The sequence below is a fragment of the Prionailurus bengalensis genome, chromosome B3, assembly GCF_016509475.1.
Source record: "Prionailurus bengalensis isolate Pbe53 chromosome B3, Fcat_Pben_1.1_paternal_pri, whole genome shotgun sequence".
NCBI classification, from domain to species: Eukaryota; Metazoa; Chordata; class Mammalia; order Carnivora; family Felidae; genus Prionailurus; species Prionailurus bengalensis.
Window position 1 is genome coordinate 103,537,294 of NC_057355.1, and position 17,795 is coordinate 103,555,088.

General features: G+C 35.7%; 1 protein-coding gene across 8 annotated transcripts in view; it reads left to right on the forward strand.

The window, feature by feature from the left end:
• KTN1 (kinectin 1) overlaps nt 1-17,795 on the forward strand; it is a 110,367-nt gene that overhangs the window by 21,448 nt on the left and 71,124 nt on the right. For all 8 annotated transcript variants that reach the window (XM_043556225.1, XM_043556228.1, XM_043556229.1 and 5 more), the window contains exon 2: nt 15,323-15,875. In XM_043556225.1, the coding sequence (XP_043412160.1) occupies nt 15,353-15,875 (523 nt within the window). In that variant the 5' untranslated portion in view covers nt 15,323-15,352. The remainder of the gene's footprint in view (nt 1-15,322; nt 15,876-17,795) is intronic.

The following is a 17,795-nucleotide window of genomic DNA, read 5'->3' on the forward strand; positions in this document are numbered from 1 at the left end:
GAGTGGTAGGAAAAGTGGGACAAGCTTTCTCTTTTCCTCTTAATTTACCCTTTGCTGACTGTAGACCTCTTGAAAGTCTGTTTTTCATACCTCATTTCCCCTTTTCCAGCTGCAGTTCAGTGTCTTGTGTCTTTACCTTAAGTGTCTTTACCTTTCATTTCCCATTTGATTTTCCCTCTTCCTTAGGATTTCCCTTAATTACCAGAAAATTTGTCTATTTTAGAGCAAAACAGTTTTTGTTATATTTAATTGGAAGAGTTTTTGCTCATATGGGTAGACATGGATTCCTCAATTTAGTTTTTAAAAGTTGCAATTTAGGGCGCCTGGGTGGCTCAGTTGGTTGAGTGTCTGGCTTTGGCTCATGAGTTTGAGCCTCACATAGGGCTCTGCTGTCAGCCTGCTTCAGAACCTCTGTCCCCCTCTCTCTGCCCCTCCCTGGTGCTCGTTCTCTCTCTCTCTCTTCCAAAAGTAAATAAAACATTTAAAATATCAGTAAAAGTCACAATTTAATTCATAATTTAAAAATATAATTAAATTTACCTTATGTTATAAAACTAATATGTGTGCATGATGGGAAAATGTAAACGTTTTGAAGGATGTAAGATGAAAAGTTACTAAGAAAAGCACCAAGAAGTTGCCGTAGAGTTAATGGTTTCTCATGTGTCCTGGGAATTTTCTAAGCATGTATGAGCATGATTCTGTCATGTAAAAGGGAATTTTCTCTCTGTACCACTCTACAACTTGCTTTTTATGTATGTTTGATTTATTTACAATATATTTTTTTAGTGACCATATTACATGTGAGGCTACCACAGGCTTATTTAGTCATTTCCCTAATGCCGGACATAGGTTTTTAGTTTTTACAAAGTTATATTGCTAACAGTGAACACTTCTGGGTATATCTTTGTAATTGTGTGATTATATCTATAGTATATAGATATCTAGTAGTAGTTTTAACAAGAAAATGAATTTTCTCTGTTGAAGGGTATGTACTATTTTTATACTTTAAGATTTTTCCAAATTTTTCTTTAAGATCGTACTAGTAGTTATAATCAGACTAACACTAAATCAGAGTGTTGTGTTTCATACTCCCTGGTCCATGTGTTACTTTTTTTAGACAGTTTTATCGAGGTGTAGTTGACACACAATAAATGGCATATATTTAAAGCATACAGTATGATCAATTGTGACACAAGTGTACATTGGTGAAACCACCATAGTCATGATCCTCCATACCCTTTTGATCCTCATTTGCACATTTTCCTGCCCTGCCAGCCTGAGTGTGAATTTGCACTTAATAGAAATTAATTTAATGTGACCGAGGTTGCATTATTTAAAAATACACTTAGTGGATGTCTTTTTTTTCCTTTGAGAACCTTCTAAACATGTCCTTTTGGGTTTATCTTTTTCTCACATTTTTTTAATTTGTTTTTTTAATTTACCTCCAAGTTAGCATATAGTGCAATGATGATTTCAGGAATAGATTCTTTAATGCCCCTTACCCATTTAGCCCATCCCCCCTCCCACAACCCCCTCCAGTAACCCTCTGTTTGTTCTCCATATTTCAGAGTCTCTTATGTTTTTGTCCCCCTCCCTGTTTTTATATTTTTTTTACTTCCCTTCCGTTCATCTGTGTTGTATCTTAAAGTCCTCATATGAGTGAAGTTCTATGATATTTGTCTTTCTCTAATTTCACTTAGCATGATACCCTCCAGTTCCATCCACGTAGTTGCAAATGGCAAGATTTCATTCTTTTTGATTGCCGTGTAGTACTCCATTGTATATATATATACCACATCTTTATCCGTTCATCCATCAATGGACATTTGGGCTCTTTCCATCCTTTGGTTATTGTTGATAGTGCTGCCAAAAACACCATAGAAGTGGGGTGCATGTGCCCCTTCAAAACAGCATACCTGTATCACTTGGATAAATACTTAGTAGTGCAATTTCTGGGTCTTAGGGTAGTTCTATTTTTAATTTTTTGAGGAACCTCCATACTGTTTTCCAGAGTGGCTGCACCAGTTTGCATTCCCACCAGCAGTGCAAAAGAGATCCTCTTTCTCCGCATCCTCGCCAACATCTGTTGTTGCCTGAGTTGTCAATGTGAGCCATTCTGACAGGTGTGAGGTGGTATCTCATTGTGGTTTCGATTTGTGTTTCCCTGATGATGAGTGATGTTGAACATTTTTTCATGTGTCAGTTGGCCATCTGGATGTCTTCTTTGAAGTGTCTATTCATGTCTTTTGCCCATTTCTTCACTGGATTATTTGTTTTTTGGGTGTTGAGTTTGATAAGTTCTTTATAGATTTTGGATACTAACGCTTTATCTGATATGTCATTTGCAAAAATATTCTCCCATTCTGTGTGTTGTCTTTTAGTTTTGCTGCTTGTTTCTTTGCTGTGCAGAAGCTTTTTATTTTGATGAGGTCTCAGTAGTTCATTTTGCTTTTGTTTCCCTTGCCTCTGGAGACGTGTTGAGTAGGAAGTTTCTGCGGCCAAGGTCAAAGAGGTTTTTGCCTGCTTTCTCCTTGAGGATTTTGATGGCTTCCTGTCTTACATTTAGGTCTTTCATCCATTTTGACTTTATTTTTGTGTAGGTGTGAGAAAGTGGTCCAGGTTCATTTTTCTGCTTGTCGCTGTCCAGTTTTCCCAGCACCACTTACTGAAGAGACTGTCTTTATTCCATTGAATATTCTTTCCTGCTTTGTCAAAGGTTAGTTGGCCATACATTTGTGGGCCCATTTCTGGGTTCTCTATTCTGTTCCATTGATCTGAGTGTCCGTTCTTGTGGCAGTACCATATTCTCTTGATTACAGCTTTGTAATACAGCTTCAAGTCTGGGATGCTTCCTGCTTTGGTTTTCTTATTCAAGATTGCTTTGGCTATTCGGGGTCTTTTCTGATTCCATACAAATTTAGGGTTGTTTGTTCTAGCTCTGTGAAGAATGCCAGAGCTGTTATTTTGATAGGTATTGCACTAAATATGTAGATTGCTTTGGATAGTATTGACATTTTGACAATATTTGCTCTTCCTATCCTGGAGCATGGAATATTTTTCCATTTGTTTGTATCTTCAATTTCTTTTCATAAACTTTCTATAGTTTCAGTGTATAGATTTTCACTTCTTTTATTAGATTTATTCCTAGGTATTTTATGGTTTTTGGTGTCTTTTTCTCACATTTTAAGGGGTTAAAAGGGGTTAAGGCAATCAGACCTTGGTCGTTTTTTGGAATTGAGTCACTTTTCTTTTGCCATACAAATCTTTAACATGTTTTCTAGTCAGATTTCCCAGGCTTTTCCTTTACAGCACTAGGTTTTACATGAGACCAAGAAAAGCCTTTTACGAAATAGAATTATTTTACAATGCAGAGAAATAGACTTGTGTCTTCTAGTTCTTTCCTGGTTTAATTTTTAAACTGTTAAAACCAAAATTTATGTTACTGAGGTGTAGGGACTTCGTTTCCCCTGAAAATGGCTGTCATTTGTGTCAGTACTACTTATTAATCTACATTTTTTACATGTTGACTTGAAATGGCTTGTTGATTATATACTAAACTTTTCATATGTATTTGGTCTATTTCTACTGTGTTTATTTGGCTGTTCTTGGGCACGTTTTAAAAATTCTTGTTTAATAAGTGAAGCTTTTTTAGTAGTTCCCTCAGAGTGTTTTTGAGTAGTATTTGACATTCTTGTCATTTGCATTTCATTTTTAGTTTGTAAAATGATGTTTTTTAGTTTGGGAATAGGCAAGAATAAACACATTTTATCATTTTAGTACTTTCATTGTTGAGTGACCTAAGTTGATGCACTTAAAAGTTATTTTAGCAGCCTATTATGTTCAACTTTAAAACTCCAGTCAGACTTTCCTAAGGGATGACAGGTTTTGAAGTAAGTTTTGTTTGCTGGTAAGTTTAATTGCTGCCAGATACCAGTTATTAAAACTACTTTTTGGTAGTGGGAATGGACCTATTTGGTGAGGTTAGGCGGAAATAGGACCACAGAATGAAGTTACAGGGAGAGAAGATTTTGGATCGAAACTAGGAAAAATGTTCTAGTAGCTTTCTAAAGATATAAAAGGGGATTTGGGGAAGTGTTCATCCCAGGTTTTCAAGTAGGCTCACTGATGATTCAGCTGGGTTCAATCTTTGAATGGCTAATTGGATTATGTGGCCTTTCTAACAAACCCAAAAATTGTGTGAAAAAGTAAAAGTTAGGATTGTAGATGTTAGGGGAAGGAAGTCTTCTGTATATGGTACAGCTATTTTACAATTACATTGTTGATGTGAATTTCATGTTCTAATATTAATGTTTGAACAATTTTGATTTATGTTTTGTCTTTGGAAACTATTGATTTGAAATACTGAGTATTTAAAGTGTGCTTTTTGTATTAAATAAAGCTTTTGATTTGTCTGGTTATCAAAAGTTAGATTTCTTTACAAATAAACTTTTAACCTGCCTGTGGAGGTATCTTTAAATGAGCAGTGTTGCTTCCTGAGAAAATGGACTAGTTTGGGCTTTCTAGGGAAGCAGAAGTCTGAAAGATACTGGTTTAACTTTCAGCAGCTACCAGCTTTGTAGATCTTTTTTAATTTCTTGAAAGAGCGGTCCATACTGATTTATCTATTCTTGTGTTATAGAAAAAAAAAAGTTTGGCTAAAAAAATAGAAGTTTCATATATTGTGACATATCTATTGGAGAAATTAAATTTTATTACTCATCTCTGGCATTAGTTGAATTTGTTTCAGATTAGGGTAGCAGTACTTCAGAATGGGTATTGCTTGAAATAACTTAAGAAGTATGTGAATAAGGTGTGAGTCATAGAAATAACTGTGTTGCAGTTTAAAAGGAGAAATTGCACCACAGCTTTGAGATTTCAGCGTAGTCTATAAAGTTAATTTTAGACAAGTTACTGTAAATGGAGTTCCCATGTCAGGCAACTCTGTTTCATTTACTAGATTATCTTTTAGTTACTTTGAGTTTTTTCCCTCTTGCTTTAAAAGATAAGTTTACAATTGTACTGTGGGCTCTGGGGCCATTATACTTTTGGTGTAGTGACTGACGAGAGAGTGGAAATTTAGATGGGTTTTTGTATTTTGATGGCCGTTTGAGGAAATGGCTAATGTTTGGTTTTTCTCTTTTCTTTTTCTTATTAATTTGAAGAATCAAGTTTTTAAAAATCATTGCAGGTGTAATACACCTGTAAACTTTTAACCATATACAACTACAAAACAGATTGAATCTTTTTATTTTCTTGCATTTTCTTAAGTACTTTATACATTTTCTTATGTTTAAAACTTTGGATGTTTTTTGATGTAAATGATCAGTAGCCTTTACTGACTTGAAATAATGTAAACTAAATTTTTATTTATTTGGATCTGTTTTAGATGAATTTCCACTACTATCTGTTCTTTTAACTTTATCACATTGTAGTATACTGTGGTCTCCTTTTAATTGTTAGATTGTCTCCTATGTCACAGAATTCTGTGAATGTGTACCTAGAGAGTTAAGTACTCTAGGGTTTGAGGAGGAGAACTAGCTGTAGGAATGGTATTTGAGCTGGAAGAGTAGAGCCACATGGAGACTCAGTTTTGGTTTTTTTATGCTCTGGTTTATAGATAATATGTGCTTTACTTCTGCAACAAGATCATTTAAAGTCGGCAAATCAATTTGTACAACACTGCTAAGCATCCTGCATTCTCCATTCAAGTTTTTAAATTTAACTGGAGAATCAAAGTTTATAAGGAATACAAATTTAACAATATAGTAACCATAATGTATTTCTGTGTGTCCTCCAATACCACCATTTTTACTCTTTCTCTGGACTGCAACTTTGTTTCCCATTTCATTAAGAAAATAGTAGCATTGAGGAAGAGGATTTTCACAAACTTCTATACCGTATCTACTTCCTTGCCTGTGCCTATATACTCTTTCTTCCTTATGTTTTTACAGAAGATTGTACTTCCATCTAAGGCCATGCTTTCTACTTGTACATCAAATCCTATTCTTTCTTGCCATTTGAAAGCATTGTCCTTCATTCTCCTGCATCATCGGTCTTACCGTTTCTACTGGATCATCTTTGTCAGCATATTAACATGCTGTAGTTTCTTCTATTTTTAAAACTCAAGCTCTCAAGCTCATATATCCTTCCAGCTTCCATTTCATTTCTCTCATCTCTTCATAGAAAATCTCCTCTAAAGAGTTGTCCACACTTGCTGGAGTACTTACTTTTGAATTCATTTTAGTCAGGTTTTGATCACAACTATTCTACTGCTTTGGCCAAAATCACCAGTGAAGTCTGTGTTGCTAAACCCAGCAGTCACTTTCTAGCTTTCATTGTACTTTATTACCAACACCATTTGATAAAGTTGATTGGTCTCTCCTCCTTGATAACACTGTTTAGCCACTAGGGTAGCATCCTCCTGATTTTCTTTAATTGGCTTTAAGTATATAATTCATTTTGCTGAATACCCCTAAATTTGTATCTCCAGCCTGCAGGTCTCACCTGTCACATACTCTTGTTTAGCTATCTGCTGGGCATCTCCACCTCTCTAAAAGCTACCTCCTAATCTTCAACCCCGGTCATGTCCTTTGCACATTTCTCTCATCTCAGTAGAGGACAACTCTGTTGTTTGGCATAGTCTAAAATTTTTGGAGTTGACATTGTCTTTGCTTGTACTCTCATGCCCCAGATTCTAGTTCTCAGCAAATCATCTGGTCTCTACTTTCAAAATGTATGCAGAATTTGACAACTTCTTACTACTCCCCTTGTCACCAACTTGCTCTAATCATCTCCTGCTTAGATTATTTCACTTGTCTCTTAACAGTTTTCCCTGCTTTCAGCTTCCCCTACATCTTTTTATACTCAGAACCCTTTACTAGTTTCCCATGTTACTCAGAGTCCAAGCCGTAGTCCCTCTAGTTGCCTTTAAGAGACTGCATGATTTGTTTGCTGTGCCTGTCCCCTTCACATGGTCTCTTTAACTTCATCTTCTACTTTTTATCTTTATTGTACTTGAATTACACTGTCCTTATTGTTCTTGCTCAATTATGTCATGTATTTTCCTATCTCCTATACTGTGTATTAATTGCAGGCCTGTCTTCCCTTTAGTAGAATGATGGACATAAAAGGGCAAGGATTGTAGCTTTTCTTTTTTTATTGTTGTTTATTTTAGAGAATCCTAGAAAACAGTGCTGACATATAATTGGTGCTAAGTGACTCTAGAATGAATGAAAACCTATTGTGGAAGACCGTAGTTGTAAAGATATATTCATAGGTATGATTTGAGCTGAGTTTTAAAGGATAAGTGAAGATTTCAAACAGAGGATAAGGCAAAGTTTTTTAGGTTTGACTGTAGGGAGGAGGTGTGATAGGACTTGTTTGAAAAGTGACTTTTCGGTTTCTTGATTCAGAACCTGTGGTAGCTTCTTACTGCTGATTTTGTCTCCATTGACTGCTGATCTTCTCCACCTGCTTGTATTTCGTATTCAAAATCATGTCTAAAACTCCCAGACATGAACCCATTCCTGTATTCTTGATCTTGGCAAGTGGTTTATCCATTTATGGACCCTTCTAAGTTAGAAATGAAGAATTGTGGTAGACTCCTCCCTCACTTTGTGCTCTTAAGAGTTACCTTGTCCCTGTTAGTTGTTCCACCCAATTGTGTCTGTCTGCATTGACTTAATTCACTCTCATCAGATCTCTTTGGCCTATTAAAATATTAATTTTAATTGGCCTCCTTGCATTTATGTTCACTTGTCCATTGGATTTAAAATTTTGATATTTTTTATTTGTAGAAGTTCTGTTTGATTCATATCTACCCAGGCTACTCTGTGAGCCTGTATTTTCCCAGTTCCCTCTTATTTGTCTATGAGTGTATGTTGTAATCTATTAGTTCCAGTATCTTAAATCTTAAAGGGATCTAATTCCTTAGTTTGTTTTTGTTGCCTCTTGCTCCTAGTAGCTTATCTTATGTTCTGTCATTTTGGATGGTGAGCTTTTATCTGGATGACAGTCTTTGGAAATCTGGAGGAGCCTGGCTTAAGGGAGCATTCCACCAGAAAGGATGGGCATTTACTTCTAGCCACAGGCACTGTGGGCACCACCAACTTGGAACCACTTACATTTTTTGGCTTGGTATTCCAAGGTCATGCAGATAATTTGAACATTAAGAACTTTGTAAGAAAAGACCCCTGGAGCCAAGGCTGAATTGGGACCAAAAGTCAAGATTCTCAACTTCATTTTAATGCTTTATTATGTTGCTATTCATTGGTTTTAAAGTTTACTTTTGTGGGGTACCTGGGTGGCTCAACTGGTTAAGTGAAAAACTCTTGGTTTTATCTCAGGTTATAATCTCACAGTTCATGAGTTTGAGCCCCACATTGGGCTCTGCGCTGACAGTGCTAAGCCTGCCTGGGATCCTCTCTCTCTGCCACCCCTCCACCCCCAGTAAATAGATAGATTAAAAAAATACTTAATTTTGCTTAGGATGTGTCTGGAATATAACATGCATATTGTATTTGAAGATTAGTAACAACACAATGTCTACTCCTAAATTTTAGTAAGAGTTCAGAAAATATTATAGATACTTCTGTTGTGGAATGGAAATCTGATTAAATGATACTGGTCCACCAGATAATAGACTTTATCATTGTAGAGTACTTGCCATAAACTGTTTTTCTTAAAAAGATTAACTTGTACATTTAAAATAATAACTGTAAGATGTTATTGTGGATTTAAAGGAAGGGAAACATGGTATGAATAGTGGCATGTTTGGAATGCAGACTATTTAGATTCAGTGTGATCAGGTTACAGATTTTTTTTTTTTATATGAGCACTGTTTTTATAAAGAACCTGTAATAAGAGTTTTCAGCATAGGCTTCACAGCTACTTATAAAATTTTAACTATGTTGTATATTGAGTAAAGCCTCTGAAGGCTACTCTGGGAGCCTGTATATGTTTTAAAGGTGGGTTTATTTAGTTGTCCAGACAGTATTATACAGGAGCTTCTTTGAAATTTCATATTCTTGGGTTGAAAACTACCATTCCCTCAATTGATTGCCATTTATCTATCTATCTATCTATCTATCTATCTATCTATCTATCTATCAGACATGCCGACCTACTAGTATGTTGTTTGGTGTACATCAGTGGGAAAAAATTGACTTTCAGTTTGTTTGGATTTTAGTTTTGAATTTTGTTACATTTTTCCTAATAGTTCTTTGAGTCATCCCAGTTGACAAAATTTTAACAATTGAAGAACAGAAGAATTTATAAAATTAAGTTTTGCCCTATGTTTTAATCTTTTAGTTTAAAGAAAATGATGGCAGAAGCAAGAGTACCTGAAATGCCATGGTAGTAAGAAAGTAGAATTCAAACTCTTATGTTTACGTGAAGTTCAGTAGTATACTGACCAGACTGCTTTAGTTTTCCCTCCTCATAACATGTAAGCAATTCCTTTTTGTGTGTTTATTTATTTATTTTGAAGGGGGGTGCGTGTGAGTGGGGGAGGGGACAGAAGGAGAGAAAATCTTCAGCAGGTCCACACTGAGCATGGAGCCTTATGTGGGGCTCCATCCCACGACCCTGGGATCATGACCTGAGCCAAAATCAAGGGCCGGACACTTAACCGACTGAGCCACCCAGGCACCCCTCTTTGTGTTTATTTAAACTTTTAAGAGTGTAATGTGCATTCAGGATGGTTACTTAAATTTCTGTTTTGATGTAGAAGAAATTTAAAAAGTTCAACAGTTAAGCAGGGGTTTGAGGCAATCGAAGATCCCCGTTTAAATTGACTACCCCAAAACTTAACTAATAGCCTATTGTTGACTGGGAGCCTTCCTGGTAACAGTTGACATATTTTATGTGTTATATGATTATATGCTGTATTCTTACAGTAAAGTAAGCTAAAGAATATGTTTCTTAAGATGTTATAAGGAAGAGAAAATACATTATAGCACTGTATTATATTTATAGATAATATAAGTTGATGTATGTATTGACAAAAAGCTGTGTGTATGTGGACCACCTACACAGTTGAAACCTGTGTTGTTCGAAGGTCAGCTAGCTGTACATTAAAAATATTTGTAATCTCACTCTAAAAAATGACTCTCACTTTCTCTGTATAGTCTCAGGTTATATCTATATATATGTAATTGTGCTCAGCATAAGTAGTTTTTAGTTTTTTTGTTATTGTAGTGTATTTTGCTGCATTACACTGTCTTAATTATTTTAAATGGTGTGATTTTTATTTTAAAGATTTTTTAAATTTTTTAAATTTTTATTTAATTTTGAGAGCAAGCACGCGAGTAGGGAAGGGGCAGAGAGAGAGAGGGAGACACAGAATCTGAAGCAGTCTCCAAGTTTCAAGCTGTCAGCACAGAGCTCCACATGGGGCTTGAATTCATAAACTTTGAGATCATGACCTGAGCCAAAGTCAGACACTTAAACTGACTGAGGCACTGGGTGCCCCAATTTTTTTTAATTATTATTTTTTTAATGTTTATTTTTGAAAAAGTGTGAGTGGGGTAGGGGCGGGGGGGGGGGCACAGAGGATACAAAGTGGGCTCTGTGCTGACAATAGAGAGCCCGATGCAGGGCTTGAACTCATGAACCATGATCATGACCTGAGCAGAAATTGGACGCTTAACCAACTGAGCCACCCAGGCATCCCTAAGATTTTTTTATTTTTAAATGATCTCTGTATCCAATGTGGGGCTCAAACTTACAACCCTGAGATCAAGAGTCATGTGCTCTATTGACTGAGCCAGCCAGGTGGTATGTTTAAACGTGTGATGTTTCTGTAGATGTCCTGCACTTATCTAAGCCTGTTATTATGTCTAGTTATATCATTTTTAATTAAGCAATGTGGTTGAAATCGTAGTAATTGCTCCTAGATTTTATTTGTAAATCATTTGAAATTTTAGGTTTTACGTTATCAATACTAAAAAGTTGTTGAACCTTCTGAGAAATGTATAGTACTTAACTGAGTAATGCAGCTCAATTTTTGTATGAACAAATTAAGTTAGAATAAGACAAGTACATGGAATCTTAAAATTATTTGATTAGCATTCATAATACATATTTACTTGAAACACAGAATCATAATACATACTCAAATGAGACAGAATTTTTATATATTGTTTTTCCATCCTGTTAACTTTTTTTTTTTTTAATTTTAAGTTCTTTATTGGTAGGGCAGGGATGAAAACTCATCTCTTATTCTAGAGCAGGATTTTAAATGTGGGATCCACCTTAGTGTGTATTCTTTAGTTTTGGGAAAGTGGATTGGTCTTTTATCAATTTCTTGAAGGATTTATGTCTAAATAAAAGATTAAAGCCACTGGTATGGAATGTGTTTATTATGATTCCATGGTTATCTCACTCCTACTTTACTTGTCCACCATTGGCCATTAATTATATTCAGACTGGAATCTGTTAAGGTGGAAGGTATGAGGTAAAAAGCTCATTAATATTACAAAGGGAATATGGAGAAATTATTAACTTTGGGACTTATGCTGTCATCTCAAAACCTGAGCTGCTAATTGTCTACATGTTATATCAACTCAACAAAACATGTTGAGTTGTATATTATGGACTGAGAAAATTTTAGCAACCTGATTCCTTTCACCTTGAGCTAAATTAACTTTGTCTCAACCCCTCCTACCCTTTCCTTTTATTTTTTTCATGGTCTTCCCCTGCCCCACGTAAAATAAAATCTCTTGCTACCTTTGTTTGTTCTTCTCTGTATTTTTCTGGATTTCATTCCCAGGCCCCCTTTGTCTCTTTTCTCTCCTTATATTACTCTTATACCCATGTGTATAATGTGAAACTATGGTTTATTATTGATATTTTAGTACTTACTCACTTTGCCATTTTTTGAATTAAGCAAAGAATTAAACATTTTATGAATATCTCTTAAAAATTACAAAGTGTAAAACTAAAATATTAAGGCAGATGAGACTGCAACCATGATTCTGGCACAACTCTTTTTTGTTTTTTTTAGAGTGAGAGATAGATAAGGAGTGTTCATGCACTTGGGAGGGGCAGAGGGAGAGGGAGAGAGAATCTCAAGCAGGCTCCACACTCAACGCAGAACCTGATGCAGGGCTCGATTTTGTGAACCATGAGATCATGACCTGAGCTGAAATCAAGAGTTGGACACTTAACCGACTCAGCCAGCCAGGAGCCCTGATACACCTCTTTGTTTAATCATCTTGATATTGCCTATTATATGTAAAAAATTTTGATCATACAAGCAAAATTACGATTTTTGACTATTTAGTTATACTGAATTGACAAGAAATCTTATTAAAGGCTTTTTTTTGATTTTACAGTTTTAATAGCAATATTTTATTGTGTTGGTATTTGCTAATTGAACCCATTCTGATGTTGGATATTTTATGCCTCAGTTTTCATATTATATATAATGTTGCTGTGAACATCTTTATATGTGCTGCTTTTCCTTGCAAATTTCTTGGTTTAAAAATTCAGGATTATTGGTGGGGGGCCTGGATGGTGCAGTCGGTTAAGCGTCCGACTTCAGCCAGGTCATGATCTCTCGGTCCGTGAGTTTGAGCCCCGTGTCAGGCTCTGGGCTGATGGCTCGGAGCCTGGAGCCTGTTTCCGATTCTGTGTCTCCCTCTCTCTCTGCCCCTCCCCCGTTCATGCTCTGTCTCTCTCTGTCCCAAAAATAAATAAACGTTGAAAAAAAAAAATTCAGGATTATTGGATTAAAGAAATACAAGCATTTTCTTGACTTTAAATTTGTCTTGGTGTTCTGGTTAGACCTCTCTAGGTGCAGAAAGTAAGTTCAAGAGAAGGGGAATTGAATTGTGTGAAGGGAATCTTATGAAAATCCAGAAATGGGAATCATGATTCCTCCAGGCTTTTATGAGACCTGGAAAAGGGAACCAGAAAATCATCAGAACATTCGAAGAATCTGTGTTTTAGAGTTCTTGTGGTCTCATGGGCTCTTTCCCTTGAATGTCTGCTTCTTGCTTTAATCATAGATTTTGCTCTCCTGAGACCTAGGCTACACATGGCTGCAGTTTGCTGTTCAAGGTCTTTCTGACTTTGACTTGACCCCCCCCCCCCCCCCCCAGCATCTGTGGCTGCTGGTAAATGCCTTTGTGGCTTTTCTTCCCCAAAGCAAAAATCCAAGTTTTAACTCATTGTTTTGTTCTTTTTCTCCCCCAACCTCCCCAGCTAACTTGGACAGGCTGTGTGTAGCCTGTGGATGGTAATGTTTAAACAAACAAAAAACCAAAGATAAAACGTGGTCTCTGCTCCTTGAAAGCATTTCTGGTTGACAAGTAACACTTAGACACAGTAAAATATGTCTGATTAGTTAAAAACCTGGAGAGTTCATGACTTATCAGGGAAGAACAATTCTGTATAAAGTTTCTTTTAGTATTTTGTTAGCACGTGATTCCTGTTCCCCTTCAACCTTTTAAAACCTTGTCTAAGTCTAGGGTTGTAACACCATTAAAAAAATTGCCTATGGAAATGTGAAATGGTAACAAATGCTGTTTTAATCATAAAGATCAAGAGTGTGCCTAATAAAACAACAATTTTCAGGTTCCACTTCTCACTATTTTCCGACTTAAGTCATTGTTGGTATAACTTGAAAAAAGTATACTCCACATTTTAAAATGAGATATAAGGAAGTTGAAAGACAAAGTTAAACTAAATGTGCTTAAGTTTGTCATAAACATAAGATTTCTAGGTCTGTTTATCTTGACAGTTAACAGAGACTACTGTGAATAGCTTTATTTTGTCTTGGAAAACTCATGAGTCCTATTAAAATGGTTCTGATGAAGTCTTAAATTCATTAAACTCAGATTTATTCAACTTTAAAGCTGCTGTTTTCTAAGGTCTAAAATAATTCTTAGAATATTTCTGTTTAGGTAGAATTTTGTTTCTTTAATCATTACCGTTTTTGAGACTTCAGATGGATAATTTTAAGAACTTAAGATTCTCAGATTCATTTACACATTAAAAGTGCAAAAGTAGAATTTACATAGCTTTACCTTAAGCATGTCCATGGGTTTAATTTCATCTGCATTACATACCTTGCCTTTTTTCCACAACAAATGTGATAGGAGTTATAAGGATACAAGCCATATTTATGTGGCTTATACATATTTATAGGAATATTGATATCTAGAGCCTAAACATCAGAACCATTCTTACTTTGAAGTATAGTTTTAGCTGTAACTACCTTTCAGATGAGGGATTATAGTGTCTATGTTCAAGGCAGATCTGAGTAATCAGACCATACCTTTATTTTCTATAGCTGTTGGGTTAATCTAAAAGTAAGACTGATACTCTGTTGGTGAGGCAAGGCCTCTCTTATCTTTTAGCATTTAGAAAAGATTATTATGGCCAGCTTTGTTTTTTGCAGTATAATTTAGTTTGTAGTAAGGGGTACCCTGAAAAAAAAATCAGGAAATGCATCTAATTTGTAATTTATTTCAATACTGAATGACAGAGCCTAACATTTTGATTTGGCTGTAGTATGTTTCTATATCTGTGATGTATCTCACTTATATCATGAGGCTGTTAGTTGTTGGAATAAAGGTACTAGCAGTTGGTGAATGGGCTTAAATTTCTAAATGATGAGATGAACCATTTTTCTCTCCCTCTCTCTCTCTTTTTTTTTTTTTGCAATTAAAAGTATGGTACCTTTTGGGTTTTTTTTGAGAGCGAGTGTGCAAGCAGGGGATGGGCAGAGAGAGAAGGAGAGAAAATTCCAGCAGGCTCTGCTCTGATAGTGCAGAGCCCAGTGCAGGGCTCGAACTCATGAACCCTGAGATCATAACCTGAACCAAAATCAAGAATTGGATGCTTAACTGACTGAGCCACCCAGGGACCCCAAAGTATGGTACTTTTAATGAATATCCAGTGTTTTGGTAACAGTTGATGGCTTCTGTTTCCACATATAGTAGTATTGGTCAACAGTGCAATAAGAGGAAAAAAGCTAAGTACTAATAAAATGTCAAAAGTTGATGTTTGGGGAAAAAAGTAATGGATGTCTAGAGTTTTTTTTTTTTTTCCTCCCATGAAGATCTTTTCATTTGGTTTAAAAGTATAGGATATATTACACTCTAATTATTACCACACATTTTTATTTCATAGTATATTTGAATTGTAGATGGCAAAATAATTAAGTATGTGATTTAAACAATTGTAACCTGCTTAGATTTGTACACCAGGTTAGATCTGAAATGCTACTTGAAAGAGCAGAGGTTTTGTGTTTAATTTGTATTATGCTGACTAAAGTTTTTGTTTTTTCTCTCCCCCCCCATGCCCCCCCATTTAGGTTTTATAGGATCACATTAACAAAAGCACCATGGAGTTTTATGAATCAACATATTTTATTGTCCTTATTCCTTCAGTAGTTATTACAGTAATTTTCCTCTTCTTCTGGCTTTTCATGAAAGAAACATTATATGATGAAGTTCTTGCAAAACAGAAAAGAGAACAAAAGCTTATTCCTACCAAAACCGATAAAAAGAAGGCAGAAAAGAAAAAGAATAAAAAGAAAGAAATCCAGAATGGGAACCTCCCTGAATCTGATTCTGAGAGTGTACCCCGGGACTTTAAATTATCTGATGCCTTGGCTGTAGAAGATGAGCAAGTTGTACCTGTTCCACTGAATGTAGTTGAAACTTCAAGTAGTGTCAGAGAAAGAAAGAAGAAGGAAAAGAAACACAAGCCTGTACTAGAAGAACAGGTCACCAAAGAAAGTGATGTGTCAAAGATTCCAGGCAAAAAAGTAGAACCTGTCCCAGTTACTAAACAGCCCACCCCCCCTTCTGAAGCAGCTGCCTCAAAGAAGAAACCAGGGCAGAAGAAGTCTAAAAATGGAAGCGGTATTATAATCTATTCAACTTTATTGTATGATTGTATTTGTTTTAATGACTTCAGAGCTTGAAATTTAGATACTTTGTTAGGTGTGTATACAAAATGTTAAAAATATGGAGTCTGAAACCAAGAACATTGTCATTTTCACTGTGTGTTTGCTTTCATTAACATTAAATGCTGATAAAATTATTGATCATAAAACAGCATTTAAAACTAAACTTTATATTAGAAATATGGAAAAGAAGCTTAATGGAAATATATAAAATTCAACTGTTTTACTGGAACTAGTAAGGACCTATAAATATCAGCAGTTAGAAACTTACATTTTCTAATTAGTGTGTTAGGAATTAAAGATGAAAAGATAGATACCGTTTTTGTCTTTAATTTTGCAAATGTTTTTCATACAGCTATTTTATACTAGGCATTATACTAGGTAATAGGGCTGCAGAGATAAAACTAGTGCGTTTTCAAACTGTAGACATGAACATAAATAATTATTGTAAAATGTTTAATATAATGATCTTGATATGTCTAAACCAGTGTAGGAGTTCTAAGTGGATCACTTAGAGGATGTAATGCCTAAAATTAACCTTAGAGGTTACGTAAGTACTAGCTGGTTTTTGGGTGGCTGGGAAGGGTGGGATAGGATATTCTAGGTAGAGGGGTTAACAGATGTAATGGAAAGCCCATGAGAGATGGTGTCATGATGTGTGAAACTACAAACAGTTTCTATGAAAGGACTTGTGTTTACCATTAAGTTGTTTGTGTGTCTTGTGGAGTGTTGAATTCGTTATATTGGATTTTAAATATTTGTTTGCCAGCTATGATCAAGGCATGATGCTAGAGAAATCAGAGTAAGCACTTCTATTTTACTGGGGAGAAGGACGTGTAAGCCAGTAATGAAATGTGACTTACATAAGAGATGTTTGAAGTATACAAGAAATGCAGATGCCTAAACAACTACTACTTATGGGGATCAGAGGTAGAGCTTTACAGAGGAGACGATGCCTGAGGTCTTCCAGGCACTGAGTCACTTCACCAAGCAGCTTGGTGGGTCTCATTCCATACTCTCAGAATGTCACTTAGAAAGATAGAGATAGGAGTACAGTGTATTTTTGAACCATGAGATAGGAGGTTGGGAGTGGTAGGACACAAAGATGAAAAGACATGTAGGGGCTAGATCATGATGGGTTTTGTACACAGCGTTAAGGAGCTGGGGTGTTATAGTTTAGCCATTGTTGAAAATTTTTCAAGCTGGTCAGTTTACATGGTCTGGTCATATTTATATTTTAGAAAGATGTCTTTGGCAGAACTTGGGGAGGGCAAGTTTTATGGAGTAGTATTTAATGTAGATAATCTAGTTATGAGATTATTGTTTTCCAAAGTTAAATTGGAGGACTGAACTGTGTTAGTGACAGAAGAAATAGAAAGTAGATTAAAGGGGCACCTGGCTGGCTCTCAGTTGGTAGAACATCCTACTCTTGATCTCAAGGTCGTGGGTTCAAGCCCCACATTGGACCGGGAGCCTACTTAAGAAAAAGTAGATTAAAGAGGTCTATAAAGTAAAAACAACATGACTAATCTTAATTGAATGAGGTATGGCAGATAAAGGAGAAGGCAGAATCAAGACTGATTATCCAAGTTTTAAGTTTCTCAGGGTTGGCATACTAAAATCTTGGAGCCAAATCTGGCCTGCTTTCTGTTTTTTATGGTCCATGAGCCAAGAATAGTTTTTATGTTTTCAGTGATTCGAAAAAAATCCAAAGAAGAATAATATTTTGTTAAATGTGGAAATTACATGAAATGCAAACCTCTTTGTCTAGAAATGAAGTTTTTTTGAATGCAGCCATACTCATCCATTAACGTATGTGTATGGCTGGCTTTCATACTGCAACAGCAGATGAGTAGTTTTAATTCTCTTTAAAATT